The sequence below is a fragment of the Budorcas taxicolor genome, chromosome 2, assembly GCF_023091745.1.
Source record: "Budorcas taxicolor isolate Tak-1 chromosome 2, Takin1.1, whole genome shotgun sequence".
Lineage (NCBI taxonomy): Eukaryota > Metazoa > Chordata > Mammalia > Artiodactyla > Bovidae > Budorcas > Budorcas taxicolor.
Window position 1 is genome coordinate 6315765 of NC_068911.1, and position 22741 is coordinate 6338505.

Consider the following 22741-nt stretch of genomic DNA (forward strand, 5'->3'; position numbering starts at 1 on the left):
GGAAGAGAGAAATAGATTTAAGGGACTAGATCTGATAGAGTACCTGATGAACTATGGATGGAGGTTTGTGACATTGTACCCGGAGACAGGGGTCAAGACCATCCCCATGGAAAAGAAATGCGAAAAAGCAAAATGGCTGTCTGAGGAGGCATTACATATAGCTGTGAAAAGAAGAGAAGCGAAAAGCAAAGGAGAAAAGGAAAGATATAAGCATCTGAATGCAGAGTTCCAAAGAATAGCAAGAAGAGATAAGAAAGCCTTCCTCAGCTATCAATGCAAAGAAATAGGAAACCAACAGAATAGGAAAGACTAGAGATCTCTTCAAGGAAATTAGAGATACCAAGGGAACATTTCATGCAAAGATGGGCTCGATAAAGGACAGAAATGGTATGGACCTAAAAGAAGCAGAAAATATTAAGAAGAGGTGGCAAGAATACACAGAATAACTGTAAAAAAAAGATCTTCATGACCAAGATAATCACGATGGTATGATCACTCACCTAGAGCCAGACATCCTGGAATATGAAGTCAAGTGGGCCTTAAAAATCATGACTATGAACAAAGTTAGTGGAGGTGATGGAATTGCAGTTGAGCTATTTCAAATCCTGAAAGATGATGCTGTGAAAGTGCTGCACTCAATATGCCAGAAAATTTGGAAAACTCAGCAGTGGCCACAGGCCTGGAAAAGGTCAGTTTTCATTCCAATCCCAAAGAAAGGCAATGTCAAAGAATGCTCAAACTACTGCACAATTGCACTCATCTCACATGCTAGTAATGTTCAAAATTCTCCAAGCCAGGCTTCAGCAATACGTGAACCATGAACTTCCAGATATTCAAGCTGGTTTTAGAAAAGGCAGAAGAACCAGAGATCAAATTGCCAACATCTGCTGGATCATGGAAAAAATAAGAGGGTTCCAGAAAAACATCTATTTCTGCTTTATTGACTATGCCAAAGCCTTTGACTGTGTGGATCACAATAAACTGTGGAAAATTCTGAAAGAGATGGGAATACCAGACCACCTGACCTACCTCTTGAGAAACCTATATGCAGGTCAGGAAGCAACAGTTAGAACTAGACATGGACAACAGACTGGTTCCAAATAGGAAAAGGAGTACACCAAGGCTGTATATTGTCACCCTGCTTATTTAACTTCTGTGCAGAGTACATCATGAGAAACGCTGGGCTGGAAGAAGCACAAGCTGGAATCAAGATTGCTGGAAGAAATATCAATAACCTCAGATATGCAGATGACACCACCCTTATGGTAAAAAGTGAAGAGGAACTAAAAAACCTCTTGATGAAAGTGCAAGAGGAGAGTGGAAAAAGTTGGCCTAAAGCTCAACATTCAGAAAACGAAGATCATGGCATCTGGTCCCATCACTTCATGGGAAATAGCTGGGGAAACAGTGGAAACAGTGTCAGACTTTATTTTGGGGGGCTCCAAGATCACTGCAGATGGTGATTGCAGCCATGAAATTAAAAGACGCTTACTCCTTGGAAGAAAAGTTATGACCAACCTAGACAGCATATTGAAAAGCAGAGACATTACTTTGCCAACAAAGATCTGTCTAGTCAAGGCTATGGTTTTTCCTATGGTCATGTATGGATGCGAGAGTTGGACTGTGAAGAAAGCTGAGCGCCAAAGAATTGGTGCTTTTGAACTGTGATGTTGGAGAAGACTCTTGAGAGTCCCTTGGACTGCAAGGAGATCCAACCAGTCCATTCTGAAGGAGATCAGCCCTGGGATTTCTTTGGAAGGAATGATGCTAAAGCTCAAACTCCAGTACTTTGCCCACCTCATGCGAAGGGCTGACTCATTGGAAAAGACTCTGATGCTGGGAGGGATTGGGGGCAGGAGGAGAAGGGGATGACAGAGGATGAGATGGCTGGATGGCATCGTGGACTCAATGGATGTGAGTCTGAGTGAACTCCAGGAGTTGGTGATGGACAGGGAGGCCTAGCGTGCTGCGATTCATGGGGTCACAAAGAGTCAGACACGACTGAGCGACTGAACTGAAGAGGGTTTATGCCAAAGGGGAACTTCCAGTGCCCCCGTCCCTGTGGTGAGCCCCTGCTAACCCACTCCTCCACAGGAAGCCCTCCGACACTAGCAGATAGTTTTGGTTCAGTCTCCTGTGGGGTCACTGCTTCTCTCTGGGTCTTGATGAGCACAAAATTTTGTTTGTGCTCTCCAAAACTGGAGTCTCTGTGTCTCCTGGTCCTCTGGAAGTCCTATCATCAAATCTCACTAGCACTCCAGGCCAGATTCCCTGGGGATTCCCAGTCCCTTTGTCAGATCCCCAGGCTGGGAAGCCTGATGTTGGGTTCAGAACCTTGGCAACAGTGTGAGAACTTCTTTGGTATTACTGTTCTCCTGTCTGTGGGTCACCCACCTGGCAGGTACAGGATTTGATTTTATTGTAATTGTGTCCCTCCTACCTTCTCGCTGTGGCTTCTTCTTTGTCTTTGGATGTGGGTTGTTGTTGTTTTTTTTTTTTTGGTGGGTCCCAGTATCCTCCTGTCAATGATTTTCCAACAGCTAACTGCAAACTTGGTGCTCTCGCAGGAGGAGATAAGCACATGTCCTTCTACTCCACCATCCTGAACTGGAAGCCTGCACTTCTCTTTTGACCTAGTTATTCCATTGCTGAGAATTTATTTCATGGATATACTTGCACACATGCATAAGTAAATCTGTATAATGACATTTATTCCTGCTCCAGAAAAATGAGGCGGCTCTATGAGTACTCCTATGGGTTTGTAAAATAAGGGCTAAAACCCCCCCTGTATGATCACATGATTCTCTTCTAATTAAAACCCAAAGTCCTTTATTTAAATTTTGGCTTTAATATGTCCTTTGGGAAAAGAGATGAGGGTTATAGGTAAACATAATTGGAAATCGTTTCTGCTCAGTTTTTTACTTTCTCTACACATACGAAGTTTTTGTTTTTTTAATTTTCAGGTAAGATTTTCTGATAGAATTGTATTCAATAATTGTTTTATCTACTGTTTTTCTCTGACTTTGAGGAGATGTAGGGTATATATATCTAACCCGAGTGTGTCAGGTGGGCTTTAGGAGCTATTGGAGGTTTAATGAGAACAGAGTGAGAGGTGTCATGTGGTGCTTCTTTGCCAAAAGCAAATGGCAGAGGCCCTACCTGTGCAGACCTCTTCATCTTCTCTTATCAGATCCTCAGGAACCACAGGACCCTGCCAAGTTGTTATGGCCCGAAAACTCAACCTGGTTGAGTGGAAAGAATATATAGCCCTAGGACACTACTGGCCCAGCTCCAACTGCCCCTCCAACATTTAGTACCTATGAGCTCTGGATGGAGTCACGTTTTCATGGTGGATCCCAGGTCTCTCTTTAGAAAACGATTCTCATGTTGGACATGAATGAGGACCACCTGGGAGAGCTTGTTATAAATACAGACTTTGACCCCACTCATCAGTACAGCAAATCAGTATGATCTGAGGAGGGTTCAAAAATCTGAATTGTAACTGGTAGTGAGAGAAATTATTAAGGCTGGAGTGACATCATGAATATAAAGGGTCACCCCAAACCACTATCTCTTCTCCACCCAAGTGTTGTTGCAAAACTGTGATGGGAAGAAGGGAATCATCCAAGTAAAATGGTCAGTCAGGTGGAAGAGCAGATTAAGTGCCTCCTCAGTCCCTCCTGTCACTGCTTCAGCACTAAGTGCTCTTGACACCCACTTACACCCTCTGAGTTTTAGAACAGCTTTTGGAAATGGGCAGAAGTAAGTGCAGTGTTTCTCTGCAGTCTTTACATGTAATGACAAAACCATTTGAAAGTCTTCTGTGGAGTTAAAGGAGGAATAGGGAACATGGAGAAAATCTTCCAATTCGCTATAGCCATTGCAAGTGATTGACAGTGAAACCAAAATGTCAGAAGACAGTGTAAATAACTCAGAGTAAATCTCATGCCAGTGGCCCATTCCCATGGACGGGCATCCTGACAGTCAGGAGATGAGGTCAAACGGCGACGTGTCACATCTGAGGAGTCAGCTTTGTGTGAGAGGTGGGTCAGACGTGGGCCTGCCGAGCTGGTGATGGATGTCACCTACATGGAGCCCAAGGCCCACAGGACCCATGTAATGAAAGAAAATATTTAGAAAATGAATTAAATAGACTCCTCTGAAAGTTTTTTTCTCTTTTTCCTTTTGTTCAAATTACCCTAAACTTGATGCTACCAAGGATAGCTCATTATTTAAAATATTTCCTTAAAATTATAAACTAGCAAACAAATTTTAGACAATAGGGCAAGAAAACTTTCATAATCCCACTGTCACTTGTAGAGCATTCCAAATCTCCCTCCATTTGCAGATACTTTGTTACATATTTATAATCAATGTGTCAACAGTTTTCATCTAATATTATATGCATTTTCATGCTTTGGGTATATCTTCAAAAATGACTGAGTAGATTGACTCTCCTTAATTATTTTTTAATTTTCAAATAATTTACTTCAACTATTTACTAAAATAACTTCCTTTTTAATAATGAAATATATTAAACCTATAAATATTATGGAGAATGGTATAGGAAATACCCATGTCCCTACAACCTACAATTAACAATGTTTTCATGGTAGTTTTAACTATGCCCTTATGGGTTTCCCTGGTGGCTCAGAGGTTAAAGCATCCGCCTGCAATGTGGGAGATCCGGGTTCGATCCCTGGATCAGGAAGATCCCCTGGAGAAGGAAATGGCAACCCGCTCCAGTATTCTTGCCTGGAGAATCCCATGGACGGAGGAGCCTGGCCGGCTACAGTTCACAGGGTCGCAAAGAGTCGGACACGACTGAGCGACTTCACTTCACTTCAGTTCACTTAGAAGGATAGATGACATAATGTTAGGATGGAGATCTGGACTTCCACGTGTGGTTTCACCTGCAAAATGGCTCATTAAGTTTAATAAACTCTGTTTTTCCTACACAGGATTTTTGAAGGTAAACAACCTCTGTTGGTTATCACAGATCCAGACGTGATCAAAACAGTACTAGTGAAAGAATGTTATTCTGTCTTCACAAACCGGAGGGTAGGCATCCATTTTAATTTTAATTTAAAATTTATTAGTTTCTTAGATATGCATTTTGCAATATATTATAAATTCATAGGCTGTTGTCAAAAGAGAAAAATACAAAGAGACTGCGTGTCATGTAACTTTTGTCCTGATTTCTCAACAATTAATACATCAATTAATTAAAATATAATTTCAAAGCAGAAAATTGACATTCATACTATTCATGGAGCTTATTCTGACTTCATCAGTTTCATGTTCACTCATTTGTGTATGTTTTGCTCTACGGAAATGTGTCCTAGATGTAGATTTGTGTAGTTAACACAACAATCAATGTATAGAACTGTTCCATCCCTACAAGACTCCCTCTTGCTATTCTTTTCTTTTTTTTTAATTTTTATTTTTACTTTATTTTACTTTACAATACTGTATTGATTTTGCCATACATTGACATGAATCCACCACGGGTGTACATGAGTTCCCAAACATGAACCCCCTTCCCACCTCCCACCCCATATCATCTCTCTGGATCATCCCTGTGCACCAGCCCCAAGCATCCTGTATCCTGTATCGAACATAGACTGGCGATTCATTTCTTACATGATAGTATACATGTTTCAATGCCATTCTCCCAAATCATCCCACCCTTTCCCTCTCCCTCAGAGTCCAAAAGTCTGCTCTAGACATCTGTGTCTCTTTTGCTGTCTTGCATACAGGGTATTTTATAGTCATGGCTTGTAGCTTGCTTTTTCCTCTTATCAAGGTCTTTAGCAAACATTGTTCTTTAAATTTTGATAAATGATTTATCAATTTTCTCTTTTATGGATTTTGCCTTTGTTGTCAAGTCCAAAATATCTTGACCTAGCCCCAGGCCCTGAAGATTATCTCTTATTTTTTCCTAAACATTAAATCATTTTATGTTTTACATTTAAGTCTATGATCCATTTTATCTTAGGTTTTGTGTAATGTATGAGGTTGTTTTTTTTTTTTTTCTTTTGCATCTAAATGTTTAATTTGCTCCAGCACCATTTATGGAAAGACTATCCATTAAAAGTAATTTATTTATTTTATTTTTTACTCCCCTGTGTCTTCATTGCTGTGCTCAGGCTTGAGCCTGGCAGTGTGCAGATGTGTGGCTGCAGAGGTTAGCTGTGGGCAGGTGTGTCAGTGCAGTCGAGTGACAGTAGTAAGGACTGGCTTTAGGCATCTGAGCATCTGCAGGGGCCTCTGACGGTGTTTTGCACATGTGCATCAAAAAAGATTGGCTGCTGGTGTGGACCCTGGGTCTTATAGCATCAGCAGTGGCACTAACTGGGCAGCTCTAGTGGGGTTGGAGGCAGTAGAGTAGGGTTCATGCAACTGCCTTAACACCATGAATGTGAAATTAAAGGTGGCTGATTGATCAGTTTATTGGGAGAAAGGCTACAGGCACTGGTCAGTTTCAGTGGGATCAGAAGCTGCACATGGCTCTTCCTTTCCCTTTCCTGCCCCTTCCCTCCCCTCTCCTTCCCCTGCCTGCCATCTCTTCCTGGACAGTCCAGTCCTAAACCCGAAGGTCGACCACAGAAGGTGGGCAGCCCCACATGTCAGGGTGGAGCCAGAGAAGGAGGACAGTGGCTCCAAGTCAGAGACTGAGCAGGGAGGGGAGGGTGTCCACAGGGATGGCAGCCGGGCACGGGTGAGGGAACCCAAAATGCTCACTTGTGGGGGTGGCCTGTAGGGTGAGGGGGCATCATGAGTGGAAAGGGATGGTTCATGGATTGGGTCCATAAAGGGGGATTGATCAAGTAATACAGAAAAGATGATGGGAGCCAGCCTTTTCACTGTTGGAGAAAAAGTCATAGGTTCAGAGACTGAGAAACTAGACTAAACCCCATGAAGTCACTGACTGAACTATCCATGTAAATCCATGCTTTTCTGTGTAGATAGATGATAGCAGGCCAGATGATATAGACCAATGACAGATAGATGCAGATATAGACAGGTAGGTGTGTGTGTGTGTAGCTACAAAAGCACATAATACCTACTGCTTTCCACTGATGTAGTATAAACACCTGAGCAGCTGCAGGGGTCTGGGATGGGGTTTTTTCACATGCCCAGCCCAAAAGATTGGGGCTGGCAGCCGGTGTGGATTCTGAGTCTCAGGGCATCAGTGGCTGGAGCAGCTCTGTTGAAGTTGAGGGGGAAGACAGGACTCAGGAAATCGGAGTCTGCTAAGGTAGAACCCTGGGAAGTGATCAGCACCAAAATTTTCAGAGGTTTTCCAATGACTATGCTGGCAGTTGGTTTCGTCATAGCAAAGTTTCTGGGGTTTTCTGCAGAGCAGGATACAGGGAACCGTAGTCACTCCTGCTGCGTGGTTGACACTGGTAGTCCTTGCCCTTCTTCTTTGTTTCTAGTTGTCTCTGGTTGTCTCAGCTCTGCTCGTCTCTGGGTGGGGTGAAAGCAAAGCAGGTCATTTGTGCAATGTTCTGAAAGGCTGGAGAAACTGGTCACTCTTCATGTCTCTTTTAGTTTTGTTTGTTTGTTTGTTTGTTTTCCAGCAAGGGAAAATGTCTCAGGCTGGGGACTTCCTTGTTGATGCTGAGCAGTGCTGGCCTAGGGGAAGGGATGATGCAAACAAAATGTAACTATTCTCCTTACTTTTTCTGCGAGTTATTTTCAAGTGTGGTCTGTTATATTGCTGACACCTTTTAGGCCGAATTTCATTTACTGCGAGCTGTCCAATTGTGAGACAACAAAGGCTGTAGTCTCCTACTCTGCCATCTTGGTGATGTCACCTTAGTATTTCATCCTTAAAGTGATGTTAGCTGTAGGTTTTTTTGTAGATGCTCTTTATCAAGCTAAGGAAATTTGTCTTTCTTGTTTGTGAGCTTTGTCAAAAACGAGGGTTGGAGGTATCCATTTTAAAACAAAATATAAATTTGAAAGATTGAGGAAATTTTAAAACAGGTTGGCTTCATAAGCCTGTTCCAAGATGAGAAATAGAGTTATCTTCTTTACCCTTCTATTCCTTGGGGGGAAATGTAGGGGAAAATATTTTCCATATCCCTGGGTAATTTTTTCAGAATAGCAAGTAGATTCCTAATCTTTTGTGTAGGTAGTACTAAAAAACCCCCACCATATCAGCACATTCCTTTTCAAGTTGGTCAGCCTGTAAATATATGTAAATACAGAAGTAATCTGAGGCAAAATGCAGTCTGCCAAGGCTATCTGGCTGGCTGTCACCAATCCCTTCTCTGCATAGCCCAGGAAGATGAACTAGATGTTATTCCCTTCTATCCCCCTGGAAGAACCCTTTCTGCACTACATGGGTCATTTGCGTTTAAACTCATGTACATTCGTGGCTGATTCATGTCAATGTATGGCAAAACCAATACAGTATCGTAAAGCAAACTAAAGTAAAAATAAAAATTAAAAAAAAGAAAGAAAATAAATAAATAAATAAAAGGAGATTGGAATATGAAGGCTGGAAACCACATGAAGTGGCCAAATGTCTACCACCTTCGCAGGAACCTAGAGACTCAGAATAAATGTTTATTGTGCATCTAGCATAGAGCCTGGTACTATGTAGATAGTCACTGAAGATTTATTGAATACATTGTCCCCAAATTATTAACAAATTTTCCACATCTGTTGAGATTTCCAAAACTTCAGTTCAGTTCAGTTCAGTCACTCAGTCGTGTCCGACTCTTTGCGACCCCATGAATTGCAGCACGCCAGGCCTCCCTGTCCATCACCAACTCCTGGAGTTCACTCAGATTCACGTCCATCGAGTCAGTGATGCCATCCAGCCATCTCATCCTCTGTCGTCCCCTTCTTCTCCTGCCCCCAATCCCTCCCAGCATCAGAGTCTTTTCCAATGAGTCAACTCTTCGCATGAGGTGGCCAAAGTACTGGAGCTTCAGTTTTAGCATCATTCCTTCCAAAGAAATCCCAGGGTTAAAACTTAGGTAGGGTAAAATGTGTTTTGCTTTCAACTCTAGGTTTTTGGTCCATTGGGAATTATGAAAAATGCCATCACTGTGGCTGAGGATGAACAATGGAAGAGAATACGGACATTGCTGTCTCCAACCTTCACCAGTGGGAAGCTCAAAGAGGTAAAAGAAGAGGGTTTTCCATGAGCAACTTAAAGAATAAGGTAGAAAATAAATTCATATCCCTGTCCAAGGAGTGGTGTGCCAAATTTGAGTTTCCTAAAATGGTTTTTATCTTCATATCCTAAAAGAGACCTCATCAGATTCATAATAAAATGTCACTTATGCCTCCATGCCCGTGAAAACCAGGTTATTCTAAAGCTTGAGTCTCCACATTTAACTTCCAATGCTGTTGTGTTTTGTGTCTAGATGTTCCCTATCATTGGGAAGTATGGAGATGTGTTGGTGAGGAACCTGAGGAAGGAAGCAGAGAAAGGCACGTCCGTCAACATGAAAGAGTAAGTAGGGGTGAAGCTGTTTGTACCTGAGCTCCACTGAGACCCTTGTGTTTTGTGCCTTGGAGCCAAATTCCTACTGCTGAGTTACTCTAGTGACCAAACAGAAGTAAGTATATGGTTTACAACTCTGACTGGCCACCCGAGAATGAGTGGTGGCTCATGAAAATATCAGAAGGTATCTTCTGTGTACATGAGCCAGGGTTAACTTATCTGTTTAACTGTCACCTTGGATATTCTGGGAAACAAAAATACACAGTTTGGTCTTAAGTCAGGGAGCATGATGCCTCCATCTCTGTTGTTTTTTTCAAGATTGCTTTGGCTATTTATGGTCTTATATGGTTCCATATAAATTTGAGGATTATTTGTTCTAGTTCTGTGAAAAGTAACACGGGCATTTTGATAGGGATTGCATTAGATCTACAGATTGGTTTGGGTAATATGGACATTTTAGCAACATTAATTATTCCTTTCCATGTACAGGAGATATCTTTCCATTTCTTTGTGTCATCTTCAATTTCCTTCATTGTTTTATAGTTTTCATAGTATAGGTCTTTCACCTCCCTGGTTAAGTTTATTCCCAGGTATTTTATTCTTTTTTATGTGATTTTAACAGGATTGTTTTATCATCTTCTCTTTCTGGTAGTTCTTTATTATTGTACAGAAAAGCAACAGATATCTGCATATTAACCATGTACCTGCCACTTTACTGAATTCATTTATTCTAGTTTTTTGGTAGAAGTTTCTATGTAAAAGTATTATTTCATCTGCAAATAGTGATAGTTTTACATGTTGCCTTCCAATTTGGATGCCTTTTTTTTCTTTTTCTTGTCTGATTCGTGTGGCTAGGACTTCCAATACTACATTGAATAGAAGGGGTGAGAGTGGGCATCCTTGTCTTGTTCCTGATTTTAAAGAGTATGGGCTTTTATAAACAGTGCTGCGATGAACATGAACCTGTATGCGAGACAGCAAAAGAGACACAGATGTATAGAACAGTCTTTTGGACTCTGTGGGAGAGGGAGAAGGTGGAATGATTTGGGGGAATGGCATGGAAACATGTGTATCATATAAGAAACAAATCACCAGTCCAGGTTTGATACAGGATCCTTGGGGCTGGTGCACTGGGATGACCCAGAGGGATGGTATGGGGAGGGAGGTGGGAGGGGGGTTCAGGATGGGGAACACGTGTACACCCGCGGAGGATTCATGTTGATGTGTGGCAGGACCAATACAATATTGTAAAGTAATTAGCCTCCAATTAAAATAAATAAATTTAAATAAAAGATAAAGTATGGATTAAAAAAGAGAGAGAGTATGGGCACAAAAACAGACACAAAGATCAACTGAATAAAATTTAGAGCCCCAAAATAAACCTGTACACTTATAGTCAATTAATCTATGATAAAGGAGGCAAGAATAAACAATGGATTAAAGACAGTCTTTTCAATAAGTGTGTTGGGAAAACTGGACAGCTACATGCAAAAGAATGAAATTAGAACATTTTCTCACACTCTATACAAAAACAAACTCAAAATGGATTAAAAACCTGACTGTAAGACTGGAAACCATAAAAACATGGAAGAAACAATAGGGAGGATGAATGCTGTTTGACATAAATCATAACTGTACATTTTTAGATTTGACTCTTAAGGCAAAGAAAACAAGAGCAAAAATAAACAAATGGTGCCCAGTTAAACTTAAAAATCTTTTGCACAACAAAGTAAATTATTAATAAGATGAAAAGACAACCTGGTGAATGGATGGGAGAAAATATTTGCAAATGATATGATAAGAGGTTAATATCAAAAATATATAAATGTCTCATACAACGCAAAATCTGAAAAACAAACAACCCAATGAAAAATGAGCAGAAGATCTTAATAGATATTTCTTCCATGGAAGATATACAGTTGAAAAGATGCTCAACATTGCATATTATCAGAGAAATGGAAACCAAAATCACAAAATCACCCACCACCTGTAAGAATTACTATCATTAGAAAGTTTACAAATAGCAAATGTTGGTGAGGATGTGGAGAAAAGGGAACCCTGGTATAAGGTCAGTAGACATGTAAATTGATGTAGCCACTGGGGAAACATATGGAGGTTTCTCCAAAAACTAAAAAGACAACTGTTCTGTGTGTGCTCAGTTGCTCAGTCATGTCCAACTCTTCTCAACCCCATGGACTGTAGTCCACCAGGCTCCTCTGTCCATGGGATTTCCCAGGCAAGAGTACTAGAGTGGATAGCCATTTCCTTCTCCAGGGGATCTTCCTGATCCAGGGATCAAACCCAAATCTCCTGCATTGCAGGCAGATTCCTTACTACTCAGAGGCCTGGGAAGCCCAAGAACTTTCATATGATACAGCAATTCCACCCTGGGTATATATCCAATGAACATGAATACATGAATTTGAAAATGTATGTGTTTACATCAGCATTATTTACAATAGCTAAGATATGGAAACAACCTAAGTATCCACCAACAGATGAATGGATGAAGAAGATGTGGCACGTGTACAAGTATACACGTGCACACACACACACACACACACACACACACACACACACAAGAAATAGTCAGTTCAGTTCAGTTCAGTTGCTCAGTCGTGTCTGACTCTTTGCAACCCCATGAATTGCAGCACACCAGGCCTCCCTGTCCATCACCAACTCCCAGAGTTCACTCAAACTCAAGAAATATTACTGAGTCATAAGAAAAGAATGAAATTCTACCGTTTACAATGACATACATGGACCTAGAGGGTATTATGCTAAGTGAAATAAGTTAGAGAATGAAAAGTATTGCATGTTATCATGTATATGTAGAATCTAAAAATAAAATGAATATCAATATATAAAACCAAAACAGACTCACAGATGTAGAAAACAAACAGATGGTCATCAGTGGGGAGTAGAAAGGGGAGTGCACGATAGGATAGAGGATTAAAAGGTACAAATTGCAATGTATAACATAATTGTGCTACAAGGATAGATTGTACATAACAGGAATGTAGCCAATATTTAATAATAACTTTAAATGAAGTATTTAAAATCGCTCTTCTACACCTGAAACTAATGTGATATTGTATATCAACTCTGGTTTATGTGCTAAAGGAGAATCAGCTCTGAGCACAGGTTCTGTGGTGAGCTGAGACCCAGATCAATGTCCCCTTTCTTGACTCCCCAGGAAGAGTGAATTTACTCCCTTTGCTCTGCTCAGACACAGTCCTTATACACCTTTTATTGCCCATAGTCAAAGCACACTACTGTCCTTTGTCTGATTATGGGTTCTGTCCTTCTATGACTGAGCTCCTTGAGTTTGGCGGTGGGGGGGTCTCACTTGCCTTAGTGTCCCCATCCCCCCAGCACAGGGGCAGTTGCATCATTCACACCTCAGGAGTGAGTGATAGTAGCAGACAGTCTTCCGTGATCCAGCAGGTGGTTCTCAGAGAGTGTGGCTCTTGACCTGTCTTGCCCGGGCATCTGATTTTATATGATTTTCTTGTTGACTGTGTTGGATATGGATAGTCAGCTGGTCCTGATTTTAACTGTGTCTGTCTTTCTCTACTCAGCATCTTTGGGGCCTACAGCATGGATGTGATTACTAGCACATCATTTGGAGTGAATATTGATTCCCTCGGCAACCCACAAGATCCCTTTGTGGAGAATGTCCAGAAGCTCTTAAGATTGAGTATCCTTGATCCATTCCTTCTCTCAATAGGTAAGTGTCCTACTATGTTTCTTTTTCTGTATTCCTCCCTCCATCCCTCCTTCCCTCTCATTCTTTCTTTCTCCCTTCCTTTCTTCTTTTTCAGAGGTTTATTGAGATATAATTCACATACCATCAATTCACCCACTTAAAATGTACAGTTCAATGGTTTTTACAACTAAGTGTCCATCAATGGATAAGTGGATTTGAAAAATGTGGTGTACACACACACACCCACCAGAATACTATTCAGCCATTAAAAGGAAGGAAATCCTGCCATTTGCAGCAATGTGGCTGGATCTCAGCAGAGGGCATTATGCTCAGTGAGATAAGTCAGACAGAGAAAGGCAAATACTTACATGATGAATCAAAAAAAGGAATCCAAATTCATTGAAAAACAATGTCAGATTTTTGGTTTCCAGAGACAGGGTTTGGGAGATAGGAGAATTGGATGATGGTAGTCAAAAGGTACAGATTTCAGTTATTACTTAAATAAATATCCCTGGTGTAATATGCTTATAGCTATCCAGTTGTCGCAGCACCACTTGTTGAAAAGCCTATTTTGTCTCCATTAAATGGTCTTGGAAACATTTTCACTGTTCAGTTGACCATAGCCATGTGGGTTTATTTCTGGACTCAAAATTCTATTCCATGAATCTATGTGTTCATCCTTAGGCCAGTACCACATTGCCTTGATTAATGTAGCTTTAAGGTAAGTCTTAAAATCAGGAAAGGTGTGTCTTATAACTTAATTATTTTTTTCAGGAATATTTTGTCTTCTATGAGCCCCTTGCAATTTCATATGAATTTAATCTAAGATAGTCAGTTTCTTCAAAGAGGCCAGCTAAGGTTCTGATAGGGGAAGTCTTATATCTGTTGATGTGCCATCTTGACAATGAAAATGTTCTGATTTATGAACATGGAATGTTTTCATTTACATCTTCTTTAATTTAGTTCAACAAGGTTTTGTGGTTTTCAGAGTGTAAATTTTACATATCTTTTATTTTATTCCTACTTATTTATTCTTTTTGATGTTACCATAAGTGGAATCATTTTCTTAATGTCACTTTCATTTTATTTATTGCAATGTATAGAAATACAATTGATTTTGTATTTTGATCTCGTATCTTGAAACCCTGCTGAACTTCTTTATTTTTTCTAATAGGTTTTTAGTGGTGTCCTTCAGATTCCCTGTATACATGATCATGTTATCTGATGAGTTTTAGTCTTCATTTCCTTTTTTTAAATTTTATTTATTTACTTATTAAATATAAAGGATGTGTATCCCAATGTTCATCACAGCACTGTTTACTTATTTATTTTTAATTTATTTATTTTAATTGGAGGCTAATTACTTTACAATATTGTATTGGTTCTGCCACACATCAACATGAATCCACCACGGGTGTACATGTGTTCCCCATCCTGAACCCCCCTCCCATCTCCCTCCCCATACCATCTCTCTGGGTCATCCCAGTGCACCAGCCCCAAGGATCCTGTATCAAACCTGGACTGGCGATTTGTTTCTTATATGATATTATACATGTTTCCATGCCATTCCCCCAAATCATCCCACCCTCGCCCTCTCCCACAGAGTCCAAAAGATTGTTCTATATATCTGTGTCTCTTTTGCTGTCTCGCATACAGGGTTATTGTTACCATCTTTCTAAATTCCATATATATGTGTTAGTATACTATATTGGTGTTTTCTTTCTGGCTTATTTCACTCTGTATAACAGGCTCCAGTTTCATCCACCTCATTAGAACTGATTCAAATGTATTCTTTTTAATGGCTGAGTAATACTCCATTTGTATATGTACCACAGCTTTCTTATCCATTCATCCACTGATGGACATCTAGGTTGTTTCCATGTCCTGGCTATTATAAACAGTGCTGCGATGAACATTGGGGTACACATATCTCTTTCAATTCTGGTTTCCTCTATGTGTATGCCCAGCAGTGGGATTGCTGGGTCATAAGGCAGGTCTATTTCCAGTTTTTTAAGGAATCTCCACACTGTTCTCCATAGTAGCTGTACTAGTTTGCATTCCCACCAACAGTGTAAGAGAGTTCCCTTTTCTCCACACCCTCTCCAGCATTTATTGCTTATAGACTTTCGGATAGCAGCCATTCTGACTGGCATGAAATAGTACCTCATTGTGGTTTTGATTTGCATTTCTCTGATAATGAATGATGTTGAGCATCTTTTCATGTGTTTGTTAACCATCTGTATGTCTTCTCTGGAGAAATGTCTATCTAGTTCTTTGGCCCATTTTTTGATTGGGTCGTTTATTTTTCTGGAATTGAGCTGTAGGTGTTGCTTGTATATTTTTGAGGTTAATTCTTTGTCAGTTGCTTCATTTGCTATTATTTTCTCCCATTCTGAAGGCTGTCTTTTCACCTTGCTTTCCTTTGTTGTGCAGAAGCTTTTAAGTTTAATTAGGTCCCATTTGTTTATTTTTGCTTTTATTTCCAATATCCTGGGAGGTGGGTTATAGAGGATCCTGCTGTGATGTATGTCAGAGAGTGTTTTGCCTATGTTCTCCTCTAAGAGTTTTATAGTTTCTGGTCTTACATTTAGATCTTTAATCCATTTTTTAGTTTATTTTTGTGTATGGTGTTAGAAAGTGTTCTAGTTTCATTCTTTTACAAGTGGTTGACCAGTTTTCCCAGCACCACTTGTTAAAGAGATTGTCTTTAATCCATTGTATATTCTTGCCTCCTTTGTCAAAGATAAGGTGTCCATAGGTGCGTGGATTTATCTCTGGGCTTTCAATTTTGTTCCATTGATCTATATTTCTGTCTTTGAGCCAGTACCATACTGTCTTGATGACTGTGGCTTTGTAGTAGAGCCTGAGGTCAGGCAGGTTGATTCCTCCAGTTCCATTCTTCTTTCTCAAAATTGCTTTGGCTATTTGAGGTTTTTTGTACTTCCATACAAATTGTGAAATTATTTGTTTTAGCTCTGTGAAAGATACCATTGGTAGTTTGATAGGGATTGCATTGAATCTATAGATTGCTTTGGGTAGCACACTCGTTTTCACTATATTGATTCTTCCGATCCATGAACACGGTATATTTCTCCATCTATTAGTGTTCTCTTTGATTTCTTTCACCAGTGTTGTATAGTTTTCTATATAAAGGTCTTTAGTTTCTTTAGGTAGATATATTCCTAAGTGTTTTATTCTTTTTGTTGCAATGGTGAATGGAATTGTTTCCTTAATTTCTCTTTCCATTTTCTCATTATTAGTGTATAGGAATGCAAGGGATTTCTGTGTGTTGATTTTATATCCTGCAACTTTACTGTATGCATTGATTAGCTCAAGTAATTTTCTGGTGGAGTCTTTAGGATTTTCTGTGTAGAGGATCATGTCATCTGCAAACAGTGAGAGTTTTACTTCTTCTTTTCCAATTTGGATTCCTTTAATTTCTTTTTCCGCTCTGATTGCTGTGGCCAAAACTTCCAAAACTATGTTGAATAGTAGTGGTGAAAGTGAGCACCCTTGTCTTATTCCTGACTTTAGGGGAAATGATTTTAATTTTTCACCATTGAGGATAATGTTTGCTGTGGGTTTGTCATATATAGCTTTTATTATGTTGAGGTATGTTCCTTCTATTCCTGCTTTCTGGAGAGTTTTTATCATAAATGGATGTTGAATTTTGTCAAAGGTTTTCTCTGCATCTATTGAGATAATCATATGGCTTTTATTTTTTAATTTGTTAATGTGGTGTATTACATTGATTGATCTGCAGATATTGAAGAATCCTGCATCCCTGGGATAAAACCCACTTGGTCATGGTGTATAAGCTTTTTAATGTGTTGTTGGATTCTGTCTGCTAGAATTTTGTTAAGGATTTTTGCATCTATGTTCATCAGTGATATTAGCCTGTAGTTTTCTTTTTTTGTGGCATCTTTGTCAGGTTTTGGTATTAGGGTGATGGTGGCCTCATAGAATGAGTTTGGAAGTTTACCTTCCTCTGCAATTTTCTGGAAGAGTTTGAGTAGGATAGGTGTTAGCTCTTCTCTAAATTTTTGGTAGAATTCAGCTGTGAAGCCTTCTGGACCTGGGCTTTTGTTTGCTGGAAGATTTCTGATTACAGTTTCAATTTCTGTGCTTGTGATGGGTCTGTTAAGATTTTCTATTTCTTCCTGGTTCAGTTTTGGAAAGTTGTACTTTTCTAAGAATTTGTTCATTTCTTCCACGTTGTCCATTTTATTGGCATATAATTGCCGATAGTAGTCTCTTGTGATCCTTTGTATTGCTGTGTTGTCTGTTGTGATCTCTCCATTTTCGTTTCTAATTTTATTGATTTGATTTTTCTCCCTTTGTTTCTTGATGAGTCTGGCTAATGGTTTGTCAATTTTTTTTATCTTCTCAAAGAACCAGCTTTTGGCTTTGTTGATTTTTGCTATGGTCTCTTTTGTTTCTTTTGCATTTATTTCTGCCCTAATTTTTAAGATTTCTTTCCTTCTACTAACCCTGGGGTTCTTCATTTCTTCGTTTTCTAGTTGCTTTAGGTGTAGAGTTAGGTTATTTATTTGACTTTTTTCTTATTTCTTGAGGTATGCCTGTATTGCTATGAACTTTCCCCTTAGCACTGCTTTTACAATATCCCACAGGTTTTGGGTTGTTGTGTTTTCATTTTCATTCGTTTCTATGCATATTTTTATTTCTTTTTTGATTTCTTCTGTGATTTCTTGGTTATTCAGCAGTATGTTGTTCAGCCTCCATATGTTGGAATTTTTAATAGTTTTTCTCCTGTAATTGAGATCTAATCTCACTGCATTGTGGTCAGAAAAGATGCTTGGAATGATTTCAGTTTTTTTGAATTTACTAAGGCTAGATTTATGTCCCAGGATGTGATCTATCCTGGAGAAGGTTCCGTGTGCACTTGAGAAAAGGGTGAAATTCATTGTTTGGTGGTTAAATGTCCTATAGATATCAATTAGGTCTAGCTGGTCTATTGTATCATTTAAAGTTTGTGTTTCCTTGTGAATTTTCTGTTTAGTTGATCTATCCATTGGTGTTAGAGGGGTATTAAAGTCTCCCACTATTATTGTGTTATTGTTAATTTCCCCTTTCATACTTGTTAGCATGTGTCTTACATATTGTGGTGCTCCTATGTTGGGTGCATATATATTTATAATTGTTATATCTTCTTCTTGGATTGATCCTTTGATCATTATGTAGTGTCCTTCTTTGTCTCCTTTCACAGCCTTTGTTTTAAAGTCCATTTTATCTGATATGAGTATTGCTACTCCTGCTTTCTTTTGGTCTCTGTTTGCGTGGAATATCTTTTTCTAGCCCTTCACTTTCAGTCTGTATGTGTCTCCTGTTTTGAGGTGGGTCTCTTGTACACAATATATATAGGGGTCTTGTTTTTGTATCCATTCAGCCAGTCTCTGTCTTTTGGTTGGGGCATTCAACCCATTTACATTTAAGGTAATTATTGATAAGAATGATTCCGTTGCCATTTACTTTATTGTTTTGGGTGTGAGTTTATACACCCTTTCTGTGTTTCCTGTCTAGAGAAGATCCTTTAGCATTTGTTGGAGAGCTGGTTTGGTGGTGCTGAATTCTCTCATCTTTTGCTTGTCTGTAAAGCTTTTGATTTCTCCTTCATATTTGAATGAGATCCTTGCTGGGCGCAGTAATCTGGGCTGTAGGTTATTTTCATTCATCACTTTAAGTATGTCTTGCCATTCCCTCCTGGCCTGAAGAGTTTCTATTGAAAGATCAGCTGTTATCCTTATGGGAATCCCCTTGTGTGTTATTTGTTGTTTTTCCCTTTCTGCTTTTAATATTTGTTCTTTGTGTTTGATCTTTGTTAATTTGATTAATATGTGTCTTGGGGTGTTTAGCCTTGGGTTTATCCTGTTTGGGACTCTCAGGGTTTCTTGGACTTGGGTGATTATTTCCTTCCCCATTTTAGGGAAGTTTTCAACTATTATCTCCTCAAGTATTTTCTCATGGTCTTTCTTTTTGTCTTCTTCTTCTGGGACTCCTTTGATTCGAATGTTGGAGCACTTCATATTGTCCTGGAGGTCTCTGAGATTGTCCTCATTTCTTTTAATTCATTTTTCTTTTTTCCTCTCTGATTCATTTATTTCTACCATTCTATCTTCTACCTCACTAATCCTATCTTCACAAATGCAAATAGTTATTCTACTATTTGTTGCCTCCAGAGTGTTTTTGGTCTCGTTTATTCCATTATTCATTATATATTGACTCTTTTTTATTTTTTCTAGGTCCTTATTAAACCTTTCTTGCATCTTCTCAATCCTTGTTTCCAGGCTATTTATCTGTGATTCCATTTTTATTTCAAGATTTTGGATCATTTTCACTATCATTATTTGGAATTCTTTATCAGGTAGATTCCTTGTCTCTTCCTCTTTGGTTTGGTTTGGTGGGCATTTATCCTGTTCCTTCACCTGCTGGGTATTCCTCTGTCTCTTCATCTTGTTTATATTGCTGTGTTTGGGGTGGCCTTTCTGTATTCTGGCAGTTGTGGAGTTCTCTTTATTGTGGAGTTTCCTCACTGTGGGTGGGGTTGTACAGGTGGCTTGTCAAGATTTCCTAGTTAGGGAAGCTTGTTTCAGTGTCCTGGTGGGTGGAGCTGGATTTCTTCTCTCTGGAGTACAACGAAGTGTCTAGTAATGAGTTATGAGATGTCAATGGGTTTGGAGTAACTTTGGGCAGCCTGTATATTGAAGCCCAGGGCTGTGTTCCTGTGTTGCTGGAGAATTTGCCTGGTATGTCTTGTTCTGGAACTTGTTGGCCCTTGGGTGGTGCTCGGTTTCAGGGTAGGTATGGAGGCATTTGATGAGCTCCTGTTGATTAATGTTCCCTGTAGTCAGGAGTTCTCTGGTGCTCTCAGGATTTGCACTTAAGCCACCTGCTTCTGGTTTTCAGTCTTATTTTTACAGTAGTCTCAAGACTTCTCCATCTATACAGCACCAGTGATAAAACATCTAGGTTAAAGATGAAAAGTTTCTCCACATTGAGGGATACCCAGAGAGGTTCACAGTTACATGGAGAAGAGAAGAGGGAGGAGGGAGTTAGAGGTGACCCGAATGAGATGAGGTAGAATCAAAAGAGGAGACAGTAAGCTGGCTAGTAATCATTTCCTTATGTGCGCTCCAGTCTGGACCACTCAGAGATGTTCACAGAGTTATACAGAGAAGAGAAGAGGGAGGAAGGAGGTAGAGATGGCCAGGAGGATAAAGGGGGGAATCAAAAGAAGAGAGACAGATCCAGCCAGTAATCAGTTCCTTAAGTGTTCTCCACCGTCTGGAGCACACAAAGAGATTCACAGAGTTGGGTAGAGAAGAGAAGGGGGAGAGGGAGATAGAGGCGACCTGGTGGAGAAAAAGGAGAGTCCAAAGTGGGAGAGAGCAGTCAAGTCAGTAATCTCACTCCCAAGTAAAAATAGGTACTGAAGATTCGGTTCTTAAAGGTACAAAATTGATAACAAATACCAAAAAGCAAAGATTAAAAATCTAGAGTAGAGGTTGGATTTTCAAAAATACAATATTAAAGAAAAGAAAATATAAACAAAGTCACAAAAATTATAAAAAATATATATATGAAGTTTGATTTTTAAAATAGAGTCTCTTTTTATGCAAAATAATAGTAGGTTATAAAAATGAAAATTAAAGGAGTAATAGAGGACTTAAAATTAAAAAAAAATTTTTTAAGAATGATAATAAAAATAGTAAAAAATATATCTAGGACTTTCTCTGGTGTTGTGGGCAGTATGGGGTCAGTTCATTTTCAGATAGTTCCTTGGTCCGGCTTATATTTCTCAAGATCTATAGGCCCCTTCCTATGTAGTGGGTACTAACTACAGGGTTTTAATCTATTGCACCTGTCACTTCCAAGGCAGCTCCCTCTGTTTTAGCTTCTTCTGTTTGGTGGTCACTTCAGTGTCTGATTTCTGCCCTGACACAAGGGGGCGGTGGCGGACATTTTTTTAGGCTCACTTGTTCAATCTCGCTGTGGGGAGAGAGGGATGCTGCAAGCAAATAACACTGGCATGTGCTCACAGTGTCTCAGACACACTGGGCCTGCCCCCGCTCACAGCGTGTGTGCCCTCCCTGCCCACACTGCTCAGCCTCTAGGTTGCTCCACCGGGAACCGTCGGAGGCCGGCCCTGGGCTGCATGCACCTGCCAGGTCTAAGCCACTCAGGTTCAGGTACTCAGGTAGTCTTCAGAGGTGCAGACTCGGTTGGGCCTGCGTTTTGTGCCCTTCCCAGGTCCGAGCAGCTCAGGTGATGTGTTTGGCAAGCACGGTCACTGCGACTTATTGCCTCCCCCGTCCCTGCCACTCGATTTTCTGGGTGTACAACTGGCGCACCTTCTCAGGCGGATGTTGACCGTCTGGAACCCCAAGAAGTCTTAGTTAGCAAAGAAGCCTGCTCGCAGTTTGGTAGATAATGTCTCTCTGGGGCTGCAATTGCCCCCTTCCGGCTCTGGCTCCCTGTCACCGGAGGGGGATGGTCTGCAGCGGGCTAGCTCTGTTCAGTGCTTTGTTCTGTGAGTGGCCTGGCAGTGTCTTAGGTTAGGGCTTTTCACGTGGTAGCTATCCCACAGTCTGGTTTGCTAGCCCAAATTAGTTCCCTCAGATTGCCCTCAGGGCATTCAGGCCCGGTCCTTACTCTAAGCAATGTAGCCCGCACCTCCCTGCACAGCCCCTGCTTGCTAGCGCGGGGTGCAGACGTCCACGCTGCTTCTCCACTGGGGGAGTTACTGTTGGGCACGTAATCTGTGGGTTTTAATTATTTATTTTCCCTCCCAGTTATGTTGCCCTCTGTGGTTCCAAGGCTCGCCACAGACTCGCCAGTGAGAGTGTTTCCTGGTGTTTGGAAACTTCTCTCTTTTTAAGACTCCCTTCCCGGGACAGAGCTCTGTCCCTACCTTTTTTGTCTCTTTATTTTTTATCTTTTACATTTTTTCCTACCTCCTTTCGAAGACACTGGGCTGCTTTTCTGGGCTGCTTGCCTGATGTCCTCTGCCAGCATTCAGAAGTTGTTTTGTGGAATTTACTCAGCGTTTAAATGTTCTTTTGATGAATTTGTGGGGGAGAAAGTGGTCTCCCTGTCCTATTCCTCCGCCATCCTAGGACTGCCCCTTCATTCCTATATGGATATATTTGGTTTAATTTTCTTGACTAATTACTTCTTGTTAGAATCTCAGGTACAGTTTTGGATAGAAGTGGTGAAAAAGGCTTCCTTGTCTTATTCTTAACTGTAGAGAAAAGCATCCAGTTTTTCACTATTAAATATTAGTGTTAACTATGTTTTTTTCATAGATTCCTTTTATCAGGTTGATGAAAGTCCCTCTGTTCCTGTTTGCTGAGAGCTTTTATCACAAGCGGGTATTGGATTTCATCACATGGCTCTTATGCATCTATCAGATCATCGTGTAGTCATTATTTATTATTCTATTAAAATGGCATATTATACAACCTGGCATTCCTGGAATAAAGTGCACTTATATATGATGTATACATCTTTTTCTATATTAGTAGACTCAGTGTGCTGGTATTTTG

General features: G+C 40.1%; 2 protein-coding genes across 2 annotated transcripts in view; both read left to right on the forward strand.

The window, feature by feature from the left end:
- Positions 1–22741, forward strand: part of ZSCAN25 (zinc finger and SCAN domain containing 25) — a 430575-nt gene that overhangs the window by 196397 nt on the left and 211437 nt on the right. The gene's annotated exons all lie outside the window — the stretch shown is intronic.
- The window catches only part of LOC128043210 (cytochrome P450 3A24-like), a 59016-nt gene that overhangs the window by 14923 nt on the left and 21352 nt on the right, over positions 1–22741 (forward strand). The window contains exons 4-7 of the mRNA XM_052635496.1: positions 4962–5061; positions 9030–9143; positions 9390–9478; positions 13051–13199. Coding sequence (XP_052491456.1) covers positions 4962–5061; positions 9030–9143; positions 9390–9478; positions 13051–13199 — 452 coding nt within the window. The remainder of the gene's footprint in view (positions 1–4961; positions 5062–9029; positions 9144–9389; positions 9479–13050; positions 13200–22741) is intronic.